Source organism: Mus pahari, chromosome 14 (assembly GCF_900095145.1).
Source record: "Mus pahari chromosome 14, PAHARI_EIJ_v1.1, whole genome shotgun sequence".
In the NCBI taxonomy this organism is placed as follows: Eukaryota; Metazoa; Chordata; class Mammalia; order Rodentia; family Muridae; genus Mus; species Mus pahari.
In genome coordinates, this window is record NC_034603.1 from 65,556,343 (window position 1) to 65,579,771 (window position 23,429).

Consider the following 23,429-nt stretch of genomic DNA (forward strand, 5'->3'; position numbering starts at 1 on the left):
TCACAACCATCCGTAACAAGATCTGATGCCCTCTTCTGGAGTGTCTGAAGACAGCTACAGTGTACTTACATATAAAAATATAAATAAATAAAATTAAAAAAAAAAAAAAAAAAAGAACCAGAGTTCCAAACTCCAGGCCATCACACAATCATATCCATCTCCCGGCAGAAAACACCCACTTGGTCACTAATGGTACAGACTCCCACTCCCACCTCACCCTTCAAAAGTCTACTTTTATCAGAATTCAGGACAGAAACAGACAAGGTATTCAAAGCATCATATTAAGATTACAAAGGCTAATTTGTTTTTTCTTTACTAGGATTTACAAAGATATTTAAGACATTGGTAATAAATTAACCATCTAATCTCTTTGCAGAGAATCACTGTAAAAGTAACCGTAGAGTATAGACAATGGAAGACTGGACTGGGAACTTAATGTAATACTGACATGAGTAATATAAGAGTTGTACTAGTTATACACAATGAAACACAATATATATATAAGAATACTTTAAATTTTCCATTTTTAATTATATGTGTGTGTGTGTGTGTGTGCACGTGTGTATGTGCACATGACTGCAGTGGCTGAAGCAGGCCAGAGGATGGGGGTTTTAGGTAGTGGTGAGTCACTGGACATGGTTCTAAGAACTGAACTCAGGTCCACTGGAAAAGGGGTGCATGTGCTTATCCTCTAAGCCTCTCTCCAGGCCCCGTCCATGAGCGCTCTCTAAGCCTCAGTGACGCTCGAATCCCTACCTCCACAAAGACCTTAGACAAGAGAATGCTAACCATTCTCCAAGAGTCTCCAAGAGTTCCAACAACACAGGAAAACCCTATCTATAGCACATTTTAAACCAGTTTCCAAAGCGGGTAGACTATGGCCCAGACCGGTTATTGGGCTCCTTGAGGCAGGGTCTAGCTCTGCAGCCCAAGCTATCCTATAGAAACCCTCTTGCTTCCTTCTGTGGATCACAAGCCTGTGATCCACCACACCTAGCAAAAGTGCATTCTAATAGTTCATAAATCAACAATTTCCTTTTATAAACTCTGCAGGATTCCTTAACATTTTTATTTTCTTATTGAAATCAATTTCAAAGTTTAAATATTAAAAGATATAAATAAAGGAGCTGGCTCAAAAAATATGACAAAGGGAAAATGTCTTTTTGTGCTTTGTTTTTTGAAACAGGCCTTCTTCCTCTGGATCTTACATGGTAGCCAGGGCTGGCCTAGAAACTGAGGCAATTCTCCTGCCTCAGCCTCCAGAGTATGGAGACTACAGACTTGAGTCATCTCACCCACTTCGTTCTCCTCCATGGCGTTTCTAAGCTCCCCTTCCATACAGTTTGACAGCCCACTCCTAGACCAGCACAAATCTGCAAACCCTTAACGGAACGTTTTTATTGCTTCATTAGCAGGCACTACAAAGCTTCTCCCTGGTAACTTTTATACATTTCTTTTTCTTTTTTTTTTTTTTAAGATTTATTTATTATATGTAAGTACACTGTAGCTGTCTTCAGACACTCCAGAAAAGGGAGTCAGATCTTGTTAAGGATGGTTGTGAGCCACCATGTGGTTGCTGGGATTTGAACTCTGCATCTTTGGAAGAGCAGTCAGGTGCTCTTATCTGCTGAGTCATCTCACCAGCTCCACATTTTTTTTTTCTTTTCATGTACATGAGTATTTTGCCTAGACATAACAGAGGCCAGAGTTACAAATGGAGTTACATGTGGGTGCTGGGAATGGAACTCTAGTCCTCTGGAAGGGCAACCAGTGAGTGCTCTCCTGCTTCTGTGAAGCCCTGGCTGCCCTGAGATTCACTCTGTAGACCAGGCTGGCCTTGAACTCAGAGACCCCCCCCCCCCCGCTTCCTGAGTGCTGGGATTAAAAGTGTGCATAAATGGTGCCCAGCTAAAAGCCAAAGATAGGGTATAGTAACTTTGTTGTGCCTATCAACAGAGGGCGACAAGAACTACAGCATTTTGAACCTGCCCTAATCTAGTAGTCTTTATTTTATTTTATTTTTTATTCTTTATTTTTTTCTTTTTGCCCCTCCCACAATAAAAATCACTCAGAAAACATGTAGCACCTAGAATGAACTCTATGGTATCGTGTTACTGTAAACTTTAAGTAAACTGTAGTTCTTCTGTCTGCATCCTGCAGTAGATCATAAAGTTATACCAACTGGAGCCAGCTAGATGGCTCAGCAGGTAAAGGGGCTTAGCACCCAGCCTAGAACGCAGGTTCCATCCATCCCTAGGACCCACACGTGATAGAAAGAACTGACTCCAGAAAGTTGACCTTTACCCACCAACTCCATAAATGTAATTTAAAGTTTTTTTAAATTTTTTTTTAAAGTTACATCAAGGGCTAGAGAGATGGCTCTTCCAGAGATCCCGAGTTCAATTCCTAGCAACCACATGGTGGCTCACCACCATCTGTAATGGAATCCGATGCCCTCTTCTGGTGTGTTTGAAGATAGCAACAGTGTATTCACATACATAAAATAATTCTTTGAGAAAAGTTTATTTAAAAAAAAAAAGTTACATCAACAAAACCATATTTCTGTAACTGGTGTACTTGGTTGTCCACTGTTTGGACAGATACTTGGTCTACTGCTGGACTTCATCCCATATATACTTGCTGCCTCACCACCCAGGTGTGCTCCAAAACAATTACTCATTTTTACAATGTTGCACTTACTTTTCTTTCTCAGTGTAGCCACAAATTTCCCCAGGCTGAGGAGTAGACAGAAAAAAACCTGCCAGTATGTTTCATATTTATCCAAGTCCTTGTCTACTGTAATCTAATGGAATAGGTAACTTTAACCTTAAAGCAATTTAAAGGACTAAGCAAAAGGGTTAAGGACATTCCTGACTGTAACTGTCAGCTAAGGCCAAAACAGCCCCTTAATATGAATATTTAGATAACAAAAAAGGTTGCTTACTAGACAAGAGGTTACTTCCTTGTCCCTGTCATTTACATGCCTAACAGGTATTGCATTTACCCAGAAACTATTTATTAATGTCATTTTGTTCATCCAAAGATTTGGAGAGCTAATGCAAAGTAAAAGAGCACTTGCCTGGCCTTTGTGTTCGTGTTGGTGTGTGTGTGTGTGGAAAAGTTGCAATTTTTTTTTTTTTTTTTTTTCTTTTTCGAGACAGGGTATCTCTATGTAGCCCTGGCTGTCCTGGAAGTCACTTTGTAGACCAGGCTGCACTTGAACTCAGAAATCTGCCTGCCTCTGCCTCCCAAGTGCTGGGATTAAAGGCGTGGGCCACCACCGCCTGGCAAAAAGTCACAAAATTAAGAAAAAATGAATCAAGTATAAATTACATCCCATGACCCAATATAAGGATCTATTTTCAGCTGTGACTCCATTAGAATCCTTTCTGTTTTTCCAAACAGGGTTTTCGCTATGTAGACCTGGCTGTCCTTGAACTCACATATATAGTCCTACCTCTGGTGAGCACCATTATTGCCCAGCTACATCAAAATTCTTCTATGGGGCTGGTGAGATGGCTCAGTGGGTAAGAGCACCCNANTGCTCTTCCAAAGGTCCGGAGTTCAAATCCCAGCAACCACATGGTGGCTCACAACCACCCATAACAAGATCTGANNCCCTCTTCTGGAGTGTCTGAAGANAGCTACAGTGTACTTACATATAATAAATAATTAAATCTTAAAAAAAAAAAAAAAGAAAGAACATTATAGGCGGGTGTGGTGGCATAAATTACAACTGGATATCTTGTTACTTCTCAGTGTCTACTTGAGGGCTTAGCCCAAAATTTCACCAAGCCTACCAGATCAGAGAGGAAAACTCCCCCTGACAAGCACTTACATCCATTTGGTGGAAGAGTGGTCTTTCTTCCCTCTCTCCCTTGGATTTCCCTGGTGTCTTACAATATTTTACTTTTAATGTCTAAAAATAGTCTTCCAGAATCACAGCACTATACTAGTTTGAGTACTGAAAATTTTAATTCCACTTCCAACCTCTTACAAGTTAGGAAACTACATTTCAAGGGACAGAAGTGGATCTTCAGCCAATAACAAAAGTGCTTATTTATTTGAAGGGAAAATGAGGTCCAGATTGGACTTGGAGAACTTTAGAGATTAAAAAATATATATAGGGCTGGTGAAATGGCTCAGCGGGTAAGAGCACCCGACTGCTCTTCTGAAGGTCCTGAGTTCAAATCCCAGCAACCACATGGTGGCTCACAACCATCCGTAACGAGATCTGACTCCCTCTTCTGGAGTGTGTGAAGACAGCTACAGTGTACTTACATATAATAAATAAATAAATAAATCTTAAAAAAAATTTTTAAAAAAAGAATTAAAAAAAATATATATATATATATATTTATTTATTTATTTTATGGGCTTCACTCATGCCAGGCAAGTGTCCTGTCACTATGCTATATTCCTTCCTCAGAACAGAGATTACCACCCATCACTGCCTTGGTAATTCCGGCAAAAGAGGACCTGACAGTCTTATCTAGGCTCCATGGATGGACAGACGGACACACGGCAGACACACACACACACACTCACACATACATGCACACGCACATAAATAAAATAAATTTTAAAAAATTCAAAGGCTGGGCAGGGTGGTGTCCCTAGTAGACCACAAAGAGGGGCAGGAAGATCTCTGTGAACTCCAGACCAGCCTTGTCTCACTTAGAACAGTGAGTTTTAAGCCAGCCAGGGATACTCAGTAAGACTGTTTAAAAAAAATAAAAACAGATTCAACAGCATCGCTGCCTGGCCTTGTGGTGCAGACTGTAGTTCCAGTTTCTGAGGAGTTTATGGAGTATATATGAGGATTCAAGGCTCAATGATTCTGAGGGCTAAAGGCCATCCTGTATGACTTCGTCAGACAGCTTGTTTGCAGCAAATGAGGAAAGCACACACAGGTCCAGTGTAGGGAAAGAGTCACATGTAACAGTGTTACAATCCTCACAGCAGACTGAAAATGACCTAAAATAGATGGACACTAGCGTTTGGAAATATGAATTCTTCCAACACAAATGATGATTAAGTTGAGCGTGGCAGCTCCTGCCTGTACCCCAACATCTGGGAAGCTGGAAAGAGGGTCCTAAGATGGTAGTCATCTTGGGTCCCCTAGCTTCCAATCTGAGCTATGGAATAAGGCCAGTAAAGTATAATTAAAAATAGAATAGAGAGTCAAAATTTCCAAAAGAGACTTTCATTTCTTAACATCTCCAGGCACTGATTACAAAATAACTTAATGTTAGCTAATGTAACACTATGGCTTTTTTAAAACATTAAATTTTTTTGAAGTAAACTAAAGTAAGGACTTTCTCTTAATACCATGGTATGTTTATTATGGACCTATTGAAAGCATGATAAAGACTGAACTAAAAGAAAAAAAAAATCTCAATTTGGATCTAAGGGCAGGATTAGACATTTGAAATGTGTCTTTTGTTAATCTTGGTGAGTGTTAAGGTAACGGTTAACACACTTAAAATGAAAGGTACACTCATTAATTTGACAGCATATATAAAATATATCCGATGAATTTTAGGAAAGTCATTTCCCCATACCTTTAGTTGGCTTTATGGTAAGTTACAGTAACAACAGAGTTAAATATTCAGTGTAAAGAGTAGAGGGCCGGGAGGCAGTGGCACCAATGCAATCCCAGCCCTCGGGAGGCAGAGGCAGGTGGATTTCTGAGTTCAAGGCCAGCATGGTCTACAAGGAGGAGTATAGGACAGCCAGGGGTACACAAAAAACAAACAAACAAACAAAGCAAGATAGAGTCTGGGGCCGGGTGTGGTGGCGCACGCCTTTAATCCCAGCAGAGGCAGGTGGATTACTGAGTTCGAGGCCAGCCTGGTCTACAAAGTGAGTTCCAGGACAGCCAGGGCTGTACAGAGAAACCCTGCCTCGAAAAACCAAAAAAAAAAAAAAGATAGAGTCTGGGGAGCTGGAGAGATGGCTCAGTGGTTGAGACCATTTAACTGTTCTCAGAGGGGAACAAGCTAGGTTCACAACATTCTCCCCCTCCCCCAATCAGGGAGCTCATAAGCGCCCATAACTCTAGATCCAGGGACTCCTACCTGTCCGACCTCCACAGGTACTGCACTCCCAGGCATGCACATGCTAATGCACAGTCATACACCCATGCATTCACAAAACAACTCTCTAAAAGCAAACAATGGATCCCCCCACCCCCAGATTAGAATCTTGGTCCTCTACAGCTTTGACACCTTAACTGTACCATCTTGGGTCCCAACTTTCCTTGAATGTAAGGCTAGATAGCATGTGTAGTGGAGTCTGAGGCAAGAGCATGGTTGGAAGTTCCACGCCATCCTGGGCTATGTGAAACCCTGTGACAAAAACAGAGTGGTGCTGGAGAAATGGCTGGGTAGCTAAGAGCGCTTGCAGCTCTTGGACAGAACAGGGCTCAGACTCTATCACCCACATAGTGGCTCACAACCACCTGTAACTCCAGTTCCAGGGGATCCGATGCCACCCTCTTACCTCTGCGGGCACCAGGCAGGCATTGAGGTGCAAACATGCATGCAGGCAAAACAATCACACACGTAAAATAAAGTGTATCTTTAAAATACTTTAATGAAATAAATAAATAAATAAATAAATAAATAAATAAATAAATAAATAAAAAACCCTACACACAAACACACAAAGTAACAGGGCTAGGAACATCCAAGTTTTACATCTCCGGATCTTTTATTCTCTACCCTAAAGTCACCTGATTTGGTTTTCCACAGATGCTGCAGGTTTGGCTTATATAACCAGTGATCTCGCTTTAATTTTTTTCCTTCAGGGGCAGTTTGGGAGGACACACAGTTTGAACGGGGAGGGGTCTCACTCTCTAGCTCAGGCTGGCCTGAAACTCACTGTGTAAACCAGACTGACTTGGAACTGGGGACAAATCCTCTTCAGTCTGCCAAGAGCCAGGGTTACAGTTCCCAGCCACCAGGCTCCATTTACCATAAAAGCTTTTCTGCATCTCTGGCTCCGAGAGCAAGATATAGAGCATGCAGCCTCTGATCTCAGCATTCAAAAGAACACACAGAAGAAATCGTCCCCACACTGGACACTGGCACATGCCTGAAATGTCAGCACTGAGAGACAGGAGTAAGAGTGTTGCTCACAGTTCTGGGCCACTTTGGGCTAAATACTGAGATTTGTCTCAAAAAAGGGGGTGAGGAATATTGCTTGTAGAATCTTGTGCTGGGTCCCCAGTACCACACACAAACACAAAATGAAACCATCCTAAGAGAACATTAAAACAGTCTTCGTAAAGAGAAGGCTACAATGCATCAAGCATACAAAGATTTAAGCCCCTCTCATCTTAAGGTGGGGCAAGAGTCTTTCACTTGTATTAGTCATGATCACAATCTGAAATTAGCTATTATTTTTTTGTACACATTTCTAGATCTCACAAAAAAAGTGACAACCTACTTAGAAATAATCAGCCCCCTGTAAAGGATTCTCTTAGTTCTGAGGGTTTTTCTTTTGTTTTTATTTTCAAACAGAACTTCTCTATGCATCCTGACTGTCCTGGAACTCTCTATGTACACTAGCCTAGACTGGAATAGGCAGAGATCTGCCTGCCTCTGACTCTTGAGTGCTGTGCTTAAAGGTGTGCAAACGATAGCCTGGCAAGTTTGAGCGTTTAGAAATTCACGAAGCAAGCAGGACGGTGTGGCGCACGCCTTTAATCCCAGCACTCCAGAGGCAGAAGCAGGCAGATCACTGAGTTCGAGGCCACTCTGGTCTACAGAGCAAAGTTCCATAACAGCCAGGGCTACACAAAGAAACCCTGTCTCAAAAAACAAAACAAAAACAAAAAAACACACACACACAAGCAAAAACCCCCAAAAAACAAAACAACAACAAAAACTAAAAATAAGAAACAAGCCCAGGAAGCAGAGGATGGCGGCTCACATCTATGATGCTAACTAGCACCTGGGAGGTGGAGAATGGCCTCAAGCTCATTGGAGATCCTGTCTCAAAAAAGAAAAGCAAAACAAAAACAAATAAGGATTTAAAACAAGAAACAGTAATATCGCTTTAATGCACATATGAGAATAAGGCTTTCCTCAAGCCTCACCTCAAACGGGAAATTCTCAACTCAGAATAGCAAGTTGGTCAAGAACTAGTGAAGTTTTTGGACTCTTCCTTTTGAATTTTTTTGAATAACCCTAAACTGTCAGGTGTCCAGGTAGTAATTTCAATGGTAAAGACTTTCACAGTAGTACTGAACTTGAAACCACCATAAATTCGCCCTGTTAGCGTCTCCACTTTAGAGCAATACATTTTACATAGGCAGTTTCTATTGTTATGCTTCTCCCATTAAGTTACAAATGAAAACTCTAATGTAACCAATGATCTTCTCCACTCCTCTATGCAACTTGGCATACGAAGTATGAATTTACAGTCCCTCCACAGCTCTCCTGCCTTAATTTTCTTTATAATCTTTAAATACTTTTGTTCTCATACTCTTAAGAAATACAAAGACTATACACAGGTTTCACCCCTAGGTGGGACTTTCACCCACAAACTTTTGTCTCAAATGTATCTTTTAAAGGGGGCTGAAGGGAAACACGGTGTTAAAAATACAACAAGAGAGAGGAGACAGAAAGTCAGCAAGTGAGATGAACACTGAGCCTGGACCCAACACAGGTCAGACAGCCTGAGTTTTTGCCAGAAAAGGTAACATTTTCTCTTGTGTAAGTTTCTTTGTTTCTTGGCCTACCGGTGAAACCTCCAGCACATTTCAAACTATTATATTTCACCAGTAGTTAGACTACTTCCCAAAGGAATCCCTAAGTCAGTCGTGAACTCTCTTTTAAAGGAACTTTCTGACTATGTACCTTTCAATTCCAAGACTACAAACCTCCTTTTCCAGAGGACAAACTTAAGACAAAACAAAACAAAACAACAAAAAACCAGGAATGGATTCTCCGAAGGCTCTCAGGCCTTCCTCGCATTCTCTGAACAGATATCTAAGTTCCCAATAAACAATGAACCACGAAAGTATAGACTAAACGGGGAAGAGGAAGTATTAGACTATCCAAACAGCACGAAAGCCCCACAGTCGCCTCTATCGTCCCAGTTTACTACCACCCCCAACTTCCTACTTCCACCGAGGACTCATCGATTCCCGCTCGGGTGGAGATAAACGATTCACGAAGGCAGCAGGCGCTGGCCAGTCGTGGACGGAGTGCTTTCACTGCGTGGTGGAAGACTAGCCAAGGGCTGGGCAAAGAATGGGAAGCTGGGTGTTATGGGGGAGGGGGGATTTAGGGCGCCAGGGCTAATCCCGGCCGGGGCCCGCGGGTGGAAGGGGCAGCAGGCGAACCTCCCGGAAGGCGAGGCAAGCCGGTGCGCGGGGCTTGCGGGTCGCGAGCAGGGGAGGACGCCGGCGACCGCGCCGGGGGCGGGTGGCGGGCCGCACAAGGGAGGCGGCTCCGGGAGAGCGACTGTTTGGGGTGCGAGAGCTGGCCTTCGCCGCCGCCCGAGACCCCTCCGAGCTCACACCTCAAACCTGCTCTTGGTCACTCCGTTCACGTCCCTCCTCATGGGGCCGGCGGGTGCGGCCCGGGCAGGGCGCTGCGGCGTGCGGAGTGCAAAGATAGGGGCCAGGGCAGGCCCCGGAGTTCCGGGAGCGGGAGGCGGCGGCGGCAAGGCGAGGCTCGCCCGGCCGACGCGGAGGAGAGACCGCTCGAGTCCCGCGGGGGTCTCCACCACCGCCCGCGGCGTCCGCGGCCGCGACGACTGCCAGTCGCTAGCTCGGTCCTCTCCAAAGCCTCAACTTCAACCCAAAACAAAAACACTCCCCACCTGCCAGCAACGCCGCTCCTCATTGGGCAGAGACGCCCGGGCCTCGGAACGCCGGGGGAGGGGAGGAGCGCTCGGCGGCGGCGGCGGCGGCGGCGGCGGCGCGAGCCCACCCCTCCCCCACCCGGCGCAGCCCCGGACCGTGAGCCCGCGAGCGCCTGGAACGTGGGGTGACCGGGCGCGAGCCCACCAGGACAAGGAGAGGCAGGGAAGTGCCCAAGTGCGCGCCTGCTTCGGTGCACGCGCCGGTGTGTGTGTGTGTGTGTGTGTGTGTGTGTGTGTGTGTGTGTGTGTATGGGGCACGGTGTGTGTGCGGTGGGGCGGGTGCGAGTGCGCGCGTGCCCGCGGACCGGCGAGAAGCGCAGAGCAGGGACGGAACATCACCGGATCCCCTCCAGCACTGCGAGGACTCACTGGCACGTAGCGACCCACGCGGGAACCCGAGCTTTCAGCCTAGGGTCCCCGGCCCTGATCTGATCACTTCCCGGGCGGCCTGAGCTGGCACCCACGTCTTTCTGACCCCCCAACTCCCCTCCTCTATCACTCACTGTCGCCTTGAACCCAAAGTGCAGCAGGCGGTCCCTGCTCGGAGCCATTTTCCTCCTCTTTCTAGACGTCTCTAGGTTGGGGCAGTGCCGCCGCCGCCGCCGTAGGTGCTGCCGCCGCCTCCCCCACCCCGGTGAATTGCATTACGGGGTGCTGCAGGGAGGCCTGGGGGGCCGCTGCGGGGCGGATGGCTCTCAGTGCCAGGCTCCAGAAGGCAGGAGCTGGTTGCGCTAAGAGGAGGACGTATTGCCAGGTCTGCACAGGAGCTGGCAGCGAGGCTACACCTCGGGATCAAGGGGTGCAATGCCCCAGCCCAGTACCCATTCCTCGGGCCGGGGGAGGGGCTGCCGTCGATCAGGTGGGGGCCGGCAAGGCACAAGGGCCATTGGCGTCCCCGCCCCTCCGGCCGCTAGCGCCCAATGGGCTGCAGTGACTGCTCACCCTCCAATCAGAGAGCTGGTTGGTGAGAGCCACGGCATGACGCCATTTCGGCGGGAGAAACAAGCATGTAGGAGCGAGTAGGCGGGGGGCGGTTGCCCATCGGAAACTCTGACTTCCATTGGATTTCGCTCCTAGTACAAAAAGTCGTCTTTCATCTTTTTATGTTAACTCCAGCCTTCAAGACTCCCAAAATCTATGACCTATTTTCCACGAATTATGAAACAACCGAGAATGAAATATCTCCGTCAGAGAGAAACATTACAGAATGTACCAAACCTGAATTAAAAACTACCATAAAACCGGGCGGTGGTGGCGCACGCCTTTAATCCCTGCACTCAGGAGGCAGAGGCAGGCGGATTTCTGAGTTCGAGGCCAGCCTGGTGTACAGAGTGAGTTCCAGGACAGCCAGGGCTACACAGAGAAACCCTGTCTCGAAAAACCAAAAACCAAACCAAATCAAAAAACAAAACCTACCATAAATTCCAGTCGTCCTGATTAGACCGCAATACTGCTTCCAATTTTATACTCAAAGCAGTTACGAGTTTGTCGTCAGACCCTTTATAATTAGTTTTAGAACTCGAAAAAGATGAACGTTTAAGAGCAAAAGTGTTACCCAAATACATGAAATAAGTAAATGTTTACCGAGAGAGAGAGAGAGAGAGAGAGAGAGAGAGAGAGAGAGAGAGAGAGAGAGAGCGCCTGGTCCTATTTAAAAATCTAAGAGCAAAATGTTGTGAATCTTTTTTTTTTTTTAAAAAAAAAGCTTATTTATTGTCCCTAAAATAAAATTTTTCTTTTTCTAAAGATTTATTTATTATATGTAAGTACACTGTAGCTGTCTTCAGACACTCCAGAAGAGGGCATCAGATCTTGTTACGGACGGTTGTGAGCCACCACGTGGTTGCTGGGATTTGAACTCCCGACTTTTAGAAGAGCAGTAGGGTGCTCTTACCCACTGAGCCATCTCACCAGCCCCCTTTTTCTTTTTTTTTGAGTTTATCAAGTCTGTCCTGGTTGTCTCGAAGTCAGAGATCCACCCGCCAATGCCTCCATTTCTGGCATTAAAGGCATTTGCCACGCCTGACTGAACTTTTTTTTTTTTTTCCCCTGAAGTGGCATTCCTAAGTAAACTACTTTTAAAAAACTTAATTCTTGGACCCACAAAAACCTAAGTCCACATATGACATTCTCTTTGAGTCCCACGTTTTTGTTTTAGTTTAAATACTTATTTTATGTATGTGAGTATACAATTGCTGACTTCAAACACCAGAAGAGAACATCTGATCCCATTACAGATGGTTGGGAGCCACCATGTGAATGCTGGAAATTGAACTCAGGACCTCTGGAAGAGCAGTCCAAGCTCTTAACCTCTGAGCCATCTCTCCAGCTCCCCCCATTCCCCATGCTTTTAAAAGTATTTACTTCAGGCAGTGAAAAAAAAAAAGTTTAGTGGCATCCAAAAACTGTTTCTCCCAGCAAGAATTACTGATGAAGGTTTAACTGCAAGCCTGAAAAAGTTGAGAAAGAGAGAAGACAACAGACAAGTCAAGTATGGGAAAGAAAAAAATATCTGGCCTCACTGGTCTACCAACTGTGCTGTGGGCCCATTTAGAATAGTACTCAGTGAAGTTGTTGGGTTTCTAACTAATTTGGATTTTTGAGATGTTAACAAATGGAAATACTCAACGAATAAGATTTTATAGTGACTGTAATCCCACAAGGTAATCCCAACCTGTAATGCCGCTTAAGGACTGCTTGAGGTCAGAATCATTCTGGGCTCGCTAGAGACACCGTCTCAAAGATACAAATCACAAACAACAAAAGCCTATAGCCTATACCCAACACTTGGGAAGGGAATGCAGGAAGATAAAAGAGTTTAAGGTCAGGCTCACCAACCCAAGTTAAAGGTCTGAAACCTAGTCTCAAAAACATAGGCCAGCCTGGTCTCCACAGGGAGTTCCAGGCCAGCAGGGCAACATGGTGAGAAGCTGTCTTAAAAAAAAACAAAACAAACAAAAATACAGAGGCACATTTCTTTTTATCAAAGAAATTTATTTGCATGTAAAGAAAGTTTTATTTTTGTGTTGTTTTAAGGGGGGAAAATCCACAGATTTTATCCACTTTCAAAAAATGAAAAAAAAAATTTACAGAACATACACACAGAAAAGCAAATTAGAAATGCCTTTAAGAAAACACCCTTTCCACTGCTCCTGATGTACATTTTTAAACTTAAAATTTAAATATCAGCTCTATAGTTGAACATTTTCCCAACCTAGTTTCTAAGATAATACGTCCTGTCTCTCCAAAACATGACTCCAAGACAAATGACAGGAGGACATGGCTAAGGATAACGTGACTCCAAGACAAATGACAGGAGGACATGGCTAAGGATGAAGATAAAGTAGAGCACAAGATTACCCAGGGATTGGTTACGTTTTCTATACTGACATCTGCTGGGACCAGTGAGGACACTATGTGACCCACTGGCTCTTCTGAAAATTCATGATATATTGCTGTTACAGATTTTTCAGGCCTTGGCCTGACAAAAGGAAAATCCAATTCAAGAGTCATCAACCAACCTCAAGCTGGCTTTGGCAATTACATCAGGCCCCCTTGCTCACCTCGAAAACACTTGTTTTAAGATACACTGAAATATTCTTGTACATCAGAGCAGATTTTTGTCCAAAGACCCTTAACATGAAGCCCAAAGACAGAAGAATCAGGTCAAACTAAAAAAATACATAAACTCCAGCAGCAGCAGCAGCAGCAGCAGCAAATAGGTTGACTTCATGTCCTTGCCGTCTTTCAAGCAGGAGGGTGAGCACACCTGGATGGGAGGGAGGTGTCCCAGGCTTGGTTTATCCTGCGCTTCTCCTCCACCCTGTGGAGAAATGTAGTGCTCCCTGGTTCCCAGGCAGGGTGAAGCAGTTTAGCCCCGGCTCCCTGTTAAGCAAGTTCTGATGCTGGGTCATTGTGTGGGGTGTGCCCATCAGCAAGTCAGGGGCTTATCCTTCATCCAGATCCTAACTCGGGATTCTTTGATCTGGGATGAAGACAGAAAGAGAGAAAAGCTTCCCAGTTTACTGATTTTGGTATTTGTTGACTCTGCTCGGGGGACCTGAGCCCCTTATACTTATACAGTACATTTCCCCATGAGATTGTCCCCACCCACAACAAAATGAAACCCATTATAACAACAACTTTCTTGCAGAAACTAAGAGGATAGGATTCAGAACCAGGTGGCAAATTTCTGAGAAATCCAACCTGGCTTTATCTGAGACACCACACGGCTACTATGTCAGCACCACAAGAGAAAGCGCTCCAATACACCCTGCCCATGTCACCCAAGACACCAGGCTCGGATAGGGGAACAGATAACTTTTCTTGTTCCACTTTCCAATATTTTGTTTCCTATTTATTGCCTTGGGACACAGAAATGGCAGAGTTGTTGAAAACCAATTACCAGAAAAGGGAGAACGCAAAAAAAAAAAAAAAAAAAAAAAAAAAAAAAAAACTAGAAAAGAAAGCCACAGTAGATTTTCCAAGTCTATGCTAACTCCAACCTGCAGTGTTGGATGTAGAAATCATCCATATCTGATGAAGTCACTCCACTTATAACACACAAACACGAATCACCTGGCTTTTGTTTGTTTTGTAATCCAGAAGAGTTGTGCTGGGGATTACGCCCCACCCCCACCCCACTGATACAGATCCTGAACAGAATCATCAGGAATGGCACAGTGCAGGTGGCGAAATCAAAGTAAGGCCGCGGACTTTTGAGAGGACCCTCCAAATACTGAGAACTTCTGGTTGCACTCAAAACGGTCTCCTGCATTTCTATATTTATGAGGTCTTCCTTTGATGTTCCTCAGAATCCAGACTCGGACCTGTGTCTCCAAAAAGGTCCGACTGTGTGCTACATGGTAGCAAGGGTTATCTTCATGCTCACTTAGCATTCCAGGCCCTAATCACTTCAAGTGAGCTTGAAATCATTTCAAGTGAACTATGGCTGCTTCTTTTTTTTTTTTTTTTAAACTGTTTATCTCGGGGAGCAAACAGTGGAGTGATTTAAGTCTGAACTCCTTCTTCTTGTGATGAAGAGAAACAAAGAGTCCAACTCTTAGGAATGGCATCAGCTCTCCTGCAAACAAAATGCTGGGATGTAGACTTTTGGCACATTGTGGAAGTAGGAGAACTATTAATCCTATACTGGTTTTTATACGATAGGGTATAGACTCTGAAAACAAATGTATACCCCCCCAAAGCCACCCTTCCTTTTTAATGAAAGAAGATAAATCTTTTATATGCATAGGGAGGTAACTCACTAATATTCCTATGGTGTCTGAACCCAGTGAAAAACCTCCAAAGATAATAGTTTTGGTTTTTCTATTCAACTCCAAAGACAGGCTGTGATTAGCTCTGTGGGACTGGAGCTGCAGCATCAGCACAAACTGCGAGCCCCCTACCAGGCAAGCCTTGCTACCTGCCTCCTATTGTTCTGAACCGTAACCTTCATAGATTTAGGAACAAACATTGCATAAAAACAAACATCAAGGATTAAAATATTACAAATAAATAACTAAAATAATTTTCCCTCCCCCAATCACTCCTAAGAAACAGACACCAAACATTGCTTTAAGTGTCCAGAACTGCCAAAGTCCTTCCCTTGCCCATGCTTCCAATGGACATCTCCCACAGGTGAACAACCTTCATGCGAACGCATCAAGGAATGTATTGCTTTTTCATTTTCTGCCCAGCCCTTCAAATACATGCACTAAAATGAGTTTAAAGCATGTCCTGAAAATGGAAAAAGGGAGAAAAATATATGAATATTTCCCACAACAATTTCCCACCCCTCCCTCTCTACACCCTCTCCCACCACCCCTCTCCCCTTCTTAAGCAAGTAATTTATTCATTGCTTTCTGGCTAAGAAATATGACTTGTTTCTGAAAAACCAACCACATGGTTTTGGCAGCAGGGTCTACATGTATGTTTATAAATGTACCCAGCTTGGTGTAGAGGCCATGCCCGTTAGGACTCTTAAGCACTGACAGGGCCTGTCTGACTCACCCCTTGGGTTGGTTTACATATATCATTAGTTTCTCCTCTGGACATGTCTGTTTACAAAGTTAGGTTAATTGCCAATCAGGGCCACATCCATGAGATCATCATCTTCCTCCCCAATCATGAAGTCAGGGCTGAGCCTGGAAGGCCTGTCTGCAGATAAGATAGGGTTATTTGTCACAGCCGCAGTCTGATCTGAAGAGATGGGGGATTTAGACCAGTTCTCTGGCTTCATGCTGTGAGACTTCTTCTTGTCTCTGTCTTTGTCTCTATCCCGGTCTCTGTCTTTGACTTTCTTCTTTTCCTTTTTGTGCTTCTTATGCTTCTCTGTGCTGTACTCTGGAAGTGGTCGGACACCATCCTCTGAGCTGGGACTGTTCTGGTAGGATCGCTCTGCTATGGAGGAGCCTGACTCACTTTCACTATCCATATTCTGTGGTGTATATGCTGGTGACTTACTGTGGCTGGGAGAACCCCGTTCGTGCTTTGGAGTGGAACCACTGATCAGTGGAGAGCCATAGTTCTTTGAAGAGGCTATCTGTGGCCTGAGCCCATCTCCACCACTTTCTCCAGGTTTCTGTAGCGTCACTTTGGCTTTGATGCTCGGGGAGCCTCCGTCATGCTTGCTGATAATTATTTTTGCCACACCCGTGCTCCCCACATTTTTTGACTCTGAAGTCTTCTTAGAGGAATCCACTGATCCCCCAGAAGTTGAAACCTTTGATTTGTCTTTATCACTTTTCTCACGTTTGCTCTGGAATTCCCCTCCTGACATGTTATGTTTGGAGGACATGGGATGGTTAGAGGAATTTGTGCTTACGCCCATCTGACTTTCTATTGGATCCTCACCCCCAGGCCCACTGGTAACCACCCCATGCTTCAATTTATCTATGACGGCTGTCAAGGAAGGCTTCTTATTCCTACTGGGAGATTTCCCTTTGGAACTCCCATGTTGATTCTGAGAGGATGACATGGAAGAACCACTTGAGGAAAATGAAGAGGAAGATGGTGTACAAGAATTAGATGCTGGAGGAGTTTTTTGAGACAATGAGCCTGAGGATCCTGACCCTGAAGATGACTTCATACTAGAGCTTGAACTAGTTCCTGACATATGAGAACCACTGGAACCTGAACTGATAGGGGACTTGGCTTTAGAGGATGGGGGGGTCCCAGGAACAGGCTTCATTGGAGAGGCAAGCTTATCTGAGCCTCCAGGAGGCCTTGAATGGGAAGGGGATATGTTTGGTTTACTTATAGAAGGATTCATAAGGGAGGATGGCTTGCCTTGAGGTTTCATCTTGGTGCTGCTAGACCCACTGCTCAGTCCATGTTTGGTAATGGGAGAAGAGCCTGGCTTCGTCCCAGTCTGAGATGAATTTTTGGACTGGCTGGATCCAGAAGACCCTTGGCTAGAATACATACTGCCACTGAGCTTGGAACTTGATGAACCTTCTGATTTACTGCTTTTCACCTTGCCCGAGGTGGAAGCAGAAGCTAAGGAAGAGGAGGAGGAAGAATGACTGTGGTGGCTTTTGCTGCCAGAGGAAGACACAGAACCACTGCTAGTGTACTGACTGTGAGAAGAAGGCTTGCCCACCATCACGGTCCCTTTAGGAATCTGAATGGTAATCTTGGGAATGGGCGGTGTGGCGACACCTGGGGGCGTCTGAGATCGTCCTGAACTACCTGGAGATTTGGACCCACCCGTACTGGTAGGAGGGGTGAAAGGTCTATTAGAAGAACTGTGAGATGGGGATTTTCCCTCAGTGTCTGCCTTCTTCCGCTTTGGAGGCTTATCCTTACTCTTCCCATCATTGGAGGGAGTGCGGCTGCGCTTGCCGGGCTTGCTGTCTGACCCTGGACCTGATCCACTGCTAGCGCCTGTGCCGTTGCCTTCCTTCACCCTCTTTTGAGGTTTTTCTTTCCCTAGCTCTCCAGTGGTCAGTAAAGGACTCTGACTACCACTGTGGTGCTCCATCAGATCCGCGGCACCCAAAGCCTTACCGGCTACTGATATAATACTGAAGTCCACTGTGTCAGCCTGGCTGCTGCCCTTAAATTTTGGCTCCCCATTGTCACCTCCAAGCATTGGCATCCCCAATGTATTTAGTGCCTGAGATGCAAATCCTTTGAAATCATCATTATCCCCACTCTGACTACTTTCATCAAAATACTCCTCTCCAAAACCACTTTGGCTTTGGCTATTCAACAAATCAGGATTGAAATCTACTCCGTCTGGGAAAAAATGATTGGTAGGAGAATCACTACTGGGGCTTCCAGCAGCATCTGCAATAAGGTCAGCTGGATCAGTGTATGGATTTTCATTATTATTAGTTTGAAAGACATCAGAATCAAAGAGGGCACTCTGAGAATGCCCAGAACTTGAGGAATCTCGGACAGGGGTGCCAATGGGTGGGCAGTCATCACTCGTGCTGGGAAGCTTTGAAGCTTCTTCGGCAATATCTGAAAGAATATCAGTTACATCTGGGCCAATGCTGTCTGAACTGGACAGTCGGACCATCCTCTGAATACTGGGCTGGGGGTGAGATACTGGTTGTGGGTAAGTTGTTGGGGGAGTACTACACTGGCTTGGAGCTGGGGTGATATGAGGTGTATCCAGCGCATCAGCCGTCATGCTGACGTCAAACATGGGGTTCTGTGAGTCAACATCCATGGAAAAGAGCTCCCTCTGGAAATCGTCTTCAGTCTGGTGCTTGGGTTTGTCAGGTGGGACTCTTGATGACTTCTTCTTCTTGGCCTTGTTGCTCCCCGAGCAAATTTCCATCCGGGGTGATCCGGAAGAGGAGTTCTGCCTTTCTAAAGGGCTGCTTCCATAAAGGGTTGAGAAATCTTGGGCAGGGTTATCTTTAAGAAGGTTCATGAGCATCGGGTGGTTCTTGGTGTTGCCGGCCATCGAAGAGACAGGTGGCGGCGTGTGATGAGGAGGGGTCGGACTCGAGCCAATGGTAGACCCCCCGTTCCCTGTGATTTGCAACAAACTGGTAAGAATTGGGTTCTGAGACACCTTGCTGAAGTCCTCCCCATGGCCCACCGACTCATGCCGATCTTTGATGCTCATGCTCATATTAAACAAGGTGGTAATGGGACCCCCCGGAAAGGTGTTGGTTGGTGTAGTGGTACCACTCATTGGGTTGTTGCCTGTGGTCATGCCATACCCTGGGCTGCTAGCCGGGGGCAGGTTCTTTTTCACCATGTCTTCAACTGTCTCTGCAATGAGAGACAGTGCTGGGGTGTCAGCCTGTATGGTTTCGGCCTTCCTCCGAATAGCCCTCATCGTCACAGGGATGGACATACATCTGTAGGATAGGAGAAAACCACCTAAGTTAACCCTGCACTGGGGATGAATGAAATCATCATTGGAACAAAAGGCTCTACTTCACATAAGCCTCAAAAAACAGCAGTTAGCGATTTTTACATAAAGCAAGTGATCTGTAATACAAGAGAAATTTAACAAATGCCAAATTGTTGGATATATTGATTCTAAAAAGAATTGCGATCCAACAGAAAATTAACTCCTTATGAAACAAACAAAAGCCAAACCAGAGTCTAAAAACAATTTACACTGAGCTAAAAGAAAGTCGTCAGGCTTGGGTGGCATGGGAACTTCAGAGTTCAAGGCAAGTTTGAACTACAACAGCCAGACCCTGTCTCAAAAATGAAAAATATGGAAGAAACTTGAGGAGGAAAAGTAGTGATAATTAAACTCAGGAGGAAAATATCTTCCTTTTGGAGGGGCTCCACATGGTCACAGGTGATAAATATGAAACCACTAAGAAAGACACTGACAACAGCAAAAGCCACTGTATGAGAAGTCCTGTTCCTGGTCTGCAGTACTAGTTATCTTAGCACAGACTACTTTTGGCTTCTGGGTAAGTTTACATTCTCAACAGACTTTTTGCTTTACTATGTGTGTTAGCAAATTTTATCCTGAGCCAAATACTGATATTTTGGGCATTATAACTATTATGTGTTTTTTGTTTTTTTTTTGTTTTTGTTAAAGATTTATTTATTTATTATATATAAGTACACTGTAGCTGTCTTCAGACACTCCAGAAGAGGGAGTCAGATCTTGTTAAGGATGGTTGTGAACCACCATGTGGTTGCTGGGATTTGAACTCTGCACCTTTGGAAGAGCAGTCGGGTGCTCTTACCCACTGAGCCATCTCACCAGCCCACTATTAAGTGTTTTATCTTCAAGATTTAGACAGTTTTACTTGAAAGGTGCTAGGGATATGTAAAATGAACAGCAGTGTTCCAATCAAAGTTAATCGGAACCTGTTAAAATCCATTTTGAGGCTGAAGATGGGGCTCAATTACTACAATGCTTGCCTACCATGCACACAGCCCTGGGTTTCCACCCCAGCACCAAATAAACTAGGTAGAGCGGCTTATGCCTCTGATGAAAGCACTCAGGAATCTAAGGCAGAATGGCTGGAAATTCAAGGTCAGCCTTAATTATATTACCAAGGCCAGCTTGGAATACACAAGGCCCTGCCTCAAAACTTAAATAAAGGTCCAGTCCTGCAGAAGCAAAGGTGCAGGATCTCCATGACACAAGCCAGTGACAGGCTGTGAGAGGAGCCTCAGTGAGGATCCAGGATTGATGGTGAAGCAGAAGACAGGGGCTGAAAACCAGATCAATGACTCACTGCAATGAACATTTTTAAGGAAAGCGATTTGAGCATACCTCAGGACACACTGTGACACAGTAGAGCTTCCCCCCTCCAAACAAACAAACAAACAAACAAACAAAAAGCTTTTTGTTTTCTTTTGGGTAGGAGGTTGCAAGGGCAGAATCTGAAATTCACAAAGATCAATAAGAGTTTTTTTAAAAAAAACTAAGTAAATGAAATTTCTTTTTAAAAATAGGCTATCAGCCCCCTTCTTTAGAAAGAAAAATTTCAAAATTACATATTAATGCTTCCAGGAAGCTTGCTGGTTTAAATGTTAACTCCCCACACACAGCTATATAACATGGTATATGTGAAAGAAGAGGGTATGTTAAAAAAAAAAAAAAAATACTATTAATTTAGGCAAGGCATGACAATGCCTGCCCTTTAATCAGCACAAGGCGAAGGAATTCAAGGCCCACCTGGTCTAAACAGTATGTTCTATGGAGGCAACAATAAGAGTGTGTCTTTAAAAACAAAGTGTATTTTTCAGCTCTCTATTAGCTTAAATGTATAGCAAGGCTTGAAATTACCAGCTTTGTCCCTATTGTGTATATACAATATATTGTGTTTGTACAATATATGATTTTTAAATAACAAAATACTTCACATTTTTTTAAAATTTAAAAGCATAAAAGTAGTAAATTTAAATATTTAAATTTAAATGGCAATGTTTCTCTAATACCTTTAATTCATGTTAAACATAAACATATAGACCCTGGCTATGAGATATATCATGAAGATGCACACACACATTTAACCCCAGCACTCAGGAGGCAGCAGCAGGTGGATCTGAGTTCAAGGGCAGCCTGGTATATAGAGAGTGCCAGGACAACCAGGGCTATACAGAGAAACCCTGTCTTGAAAAAAAAAAGAAAGAAAGAAAAAAAGAAAAAGACTTGCAGAAAGTCTTATGTCTGGGTTTAAATTTAAACACAGGAATCCCACTCAGTTCAAAGGAAAAAAAAAAAAAAAATCAAAATAGCAGGACAGCCTTTCTTGAAAAATAATGAATGAATAAATACATAAATTGCATCCACACACTGTACAAATCTCAGTGAAATTCTTAGGAGAAAGGGCCACTACTACCTTTGAACAACTTTGGCAATGAAGTCGTCTGTACAGATTAGTGCATCTGACAGCCCCTTGTAGAGTTTACAGCTCACACGTGTTGAGTCTTGCACATCCATCACCACTAAAAGACAAAATGTGGAAGTCATCCTTGTGATACATCCAGGCTCTCAATTTTTCAAAAAAGGATACCCCCAACAGAGAGGCTAGTCACCCACACAACTCACCACACACAAGGGAGTCATTCACAGGGTGCTGAAAAGATACACTGAATCGAGATTCTGAGAGAGGACACACTTCAAACTGGAGGAGCCCAGGAGAATCTAAACAATGAGGAGAAAGATCATAACCATATTTAAGACATTAAGCAAACAAATAATTGTCTTTATGCAGATACTGACATTGCCAGTTGATCACCAGGCACTCACAAGGTACACATACATACAGGCAGGCAAAACATCCATGTATATAAAATAATTAAAACATAGAAAAACTTAAAAACAAAAAATTAGTAAACAGCTTACATTGAGAGTGAATTCTGAAACCAAAAATGGCCAAGACTTTTGTTTCATTTTGTAACTTATGACAAAGTCGTATTGTGCAGTGCAGGTTACTCTTGAACCCCAAATCCTGTCTTAGCCTCACTAACACTGAGATTACAGGTACTCACCACCATGCCCAACTCTCAATTAGTCTTTTCATCATTTAATGTAGACTTAATCAGTACTACTACAGTAAAACTTCCTCGGTTAGGGTCATTTGGTTGGTTTCTGAGACAGGTTCCCAGTGCAGCCCTTTGCTGACCCTCACTATGTCTGTCTAGAGCTACCTGCCTCTGCTTTTGCCTCCTATCTAGTCATGCATAACTATTTTCATTGGTCTCTCAGTATAGCTCTGACTGTCCTGGAAAGCACTCTGTAGGCCAGGTTGGTCTCAGTATCACAGAGCTCCACCTTCCACCTGCCTTTTCCACCAAGCACTGGGGTCCCTGTGAGGTTCAGACCAGCCTAATGTACAGTAACACATAGTAAGACCCTGTCACAAAAGTGCAAACAAAACACAGACATGCGCCGAGACCAGATACATACATATACATAACACATGCATTACAGACTCGTTTTGGATATTGTTTTAGACTTGCTTTGCTTTGTTTTTTTGCAGGGCTGACAAATGAACCCAAGGCCTCATGAGTGGTAGGTAAGAACTGTACTTACATGCTACAACTTTAACCTGTTTTCAGAAAGGGTCTCTCTGTGTAGCTCAGAGTTCTACCTACCTCTGCCTCCAAATACTGGGATTAAAGGAAACATGACCACACCAGATTCCACACCAGGCAATCTGTTTTTTTGTTGTTTTGTTTTGTTTTGTTTTGAATTGATTTAGTGATCTGTCAAACATTCTAGTGGCACAGGCACAAATATCCACACATACACCATTCACACAAGGTTTTTTTCCCTTCTAATTCTCATTTTTAAAATTTTTTAAAAAGATTTATTTATTTTATGAGTACACTATGGCTGTCTTCAGACACATCAGATCCCATTAGAGATGGTTGTGAGCCACCATGTGGTTGCTGGGAATTGAACTCAGGACCTCTGGAAAACCAGTCAGTACTTTTAACGACTGAGCCATCTCTCCAGCCCCAAGGATGAGGTGTTTAAGAACAGCTTTACAGTAGCTGGGCGTGGTGGCGCACGCCTTTAATCCCAGCATTTGGGAGGCAGAGGCAGGCGGATTTCTGAGTTCGAGGCTGGCCTGGTCTACAGAGTGAGTTCCAGGACA

At 44.2% G+C, this 23,429-nt stretch overlaps 2 protein-coding genes across 5 annotated transcripts in view; both read right to left on the reverse strand.

The window, feature by feature from the left end:
- Positions 1-10,719, reverse strand: part of Fbxl20 (F-box and leucine rich repeat protein 20) — a 69,915-nt gene extending 59,196 nt beyond the window's left edge. The window contains 2 exon segments of the mRNA XM_021212264.2: positions 10,383-10,445; positions 10,447-10,719. Of these exon segments, the coding sequence (XP_021067923.2) occupies positions 10,383-10,445; positions 10,447-10,524 (141 nt within the window). The 5' untranslated portion in view covers positions 10,525-10,719.
- A 2,165-nt stretch (positions 10,720-12,884) lies between these two features.
- Positions 12,885-23,429, reverse strand: part of Med1 (mediator complex subunit 1) — a 43,395-nt gene continuing 32,850 nt past the window's right edge. Inside the window, exons 15-18 of one of the 4 annotated variants that reach the window (XR_003845135.1) lie at positions 21,875-21,970; positions 21,666-21,771; positions 15,892-19,202; positions 12,885-15,618 (exon numbers count right to left, since the gene is read on the reverse strand). Coding sequence is in view for 3 of the 4 variants with exons in the window: in XM_021214029.2 (XP_021069688.1) it covers positions 15,956-19,202; positions 21,666-21,771; positions 21,875-21,970 (3,449 nt within the window). In the remaining variant the exon portion in view is untranslated. Of the gene's footprint in view, positions 19,203-21,665; positions 21,772-21,874; positions 21,971-23,429 lie in introns of all 4 variants that reach the window. The other 3 variants (XM_021214031.2, XM_029545846.1, XM_021214029.2) reach the window with 3 other exon arrangements.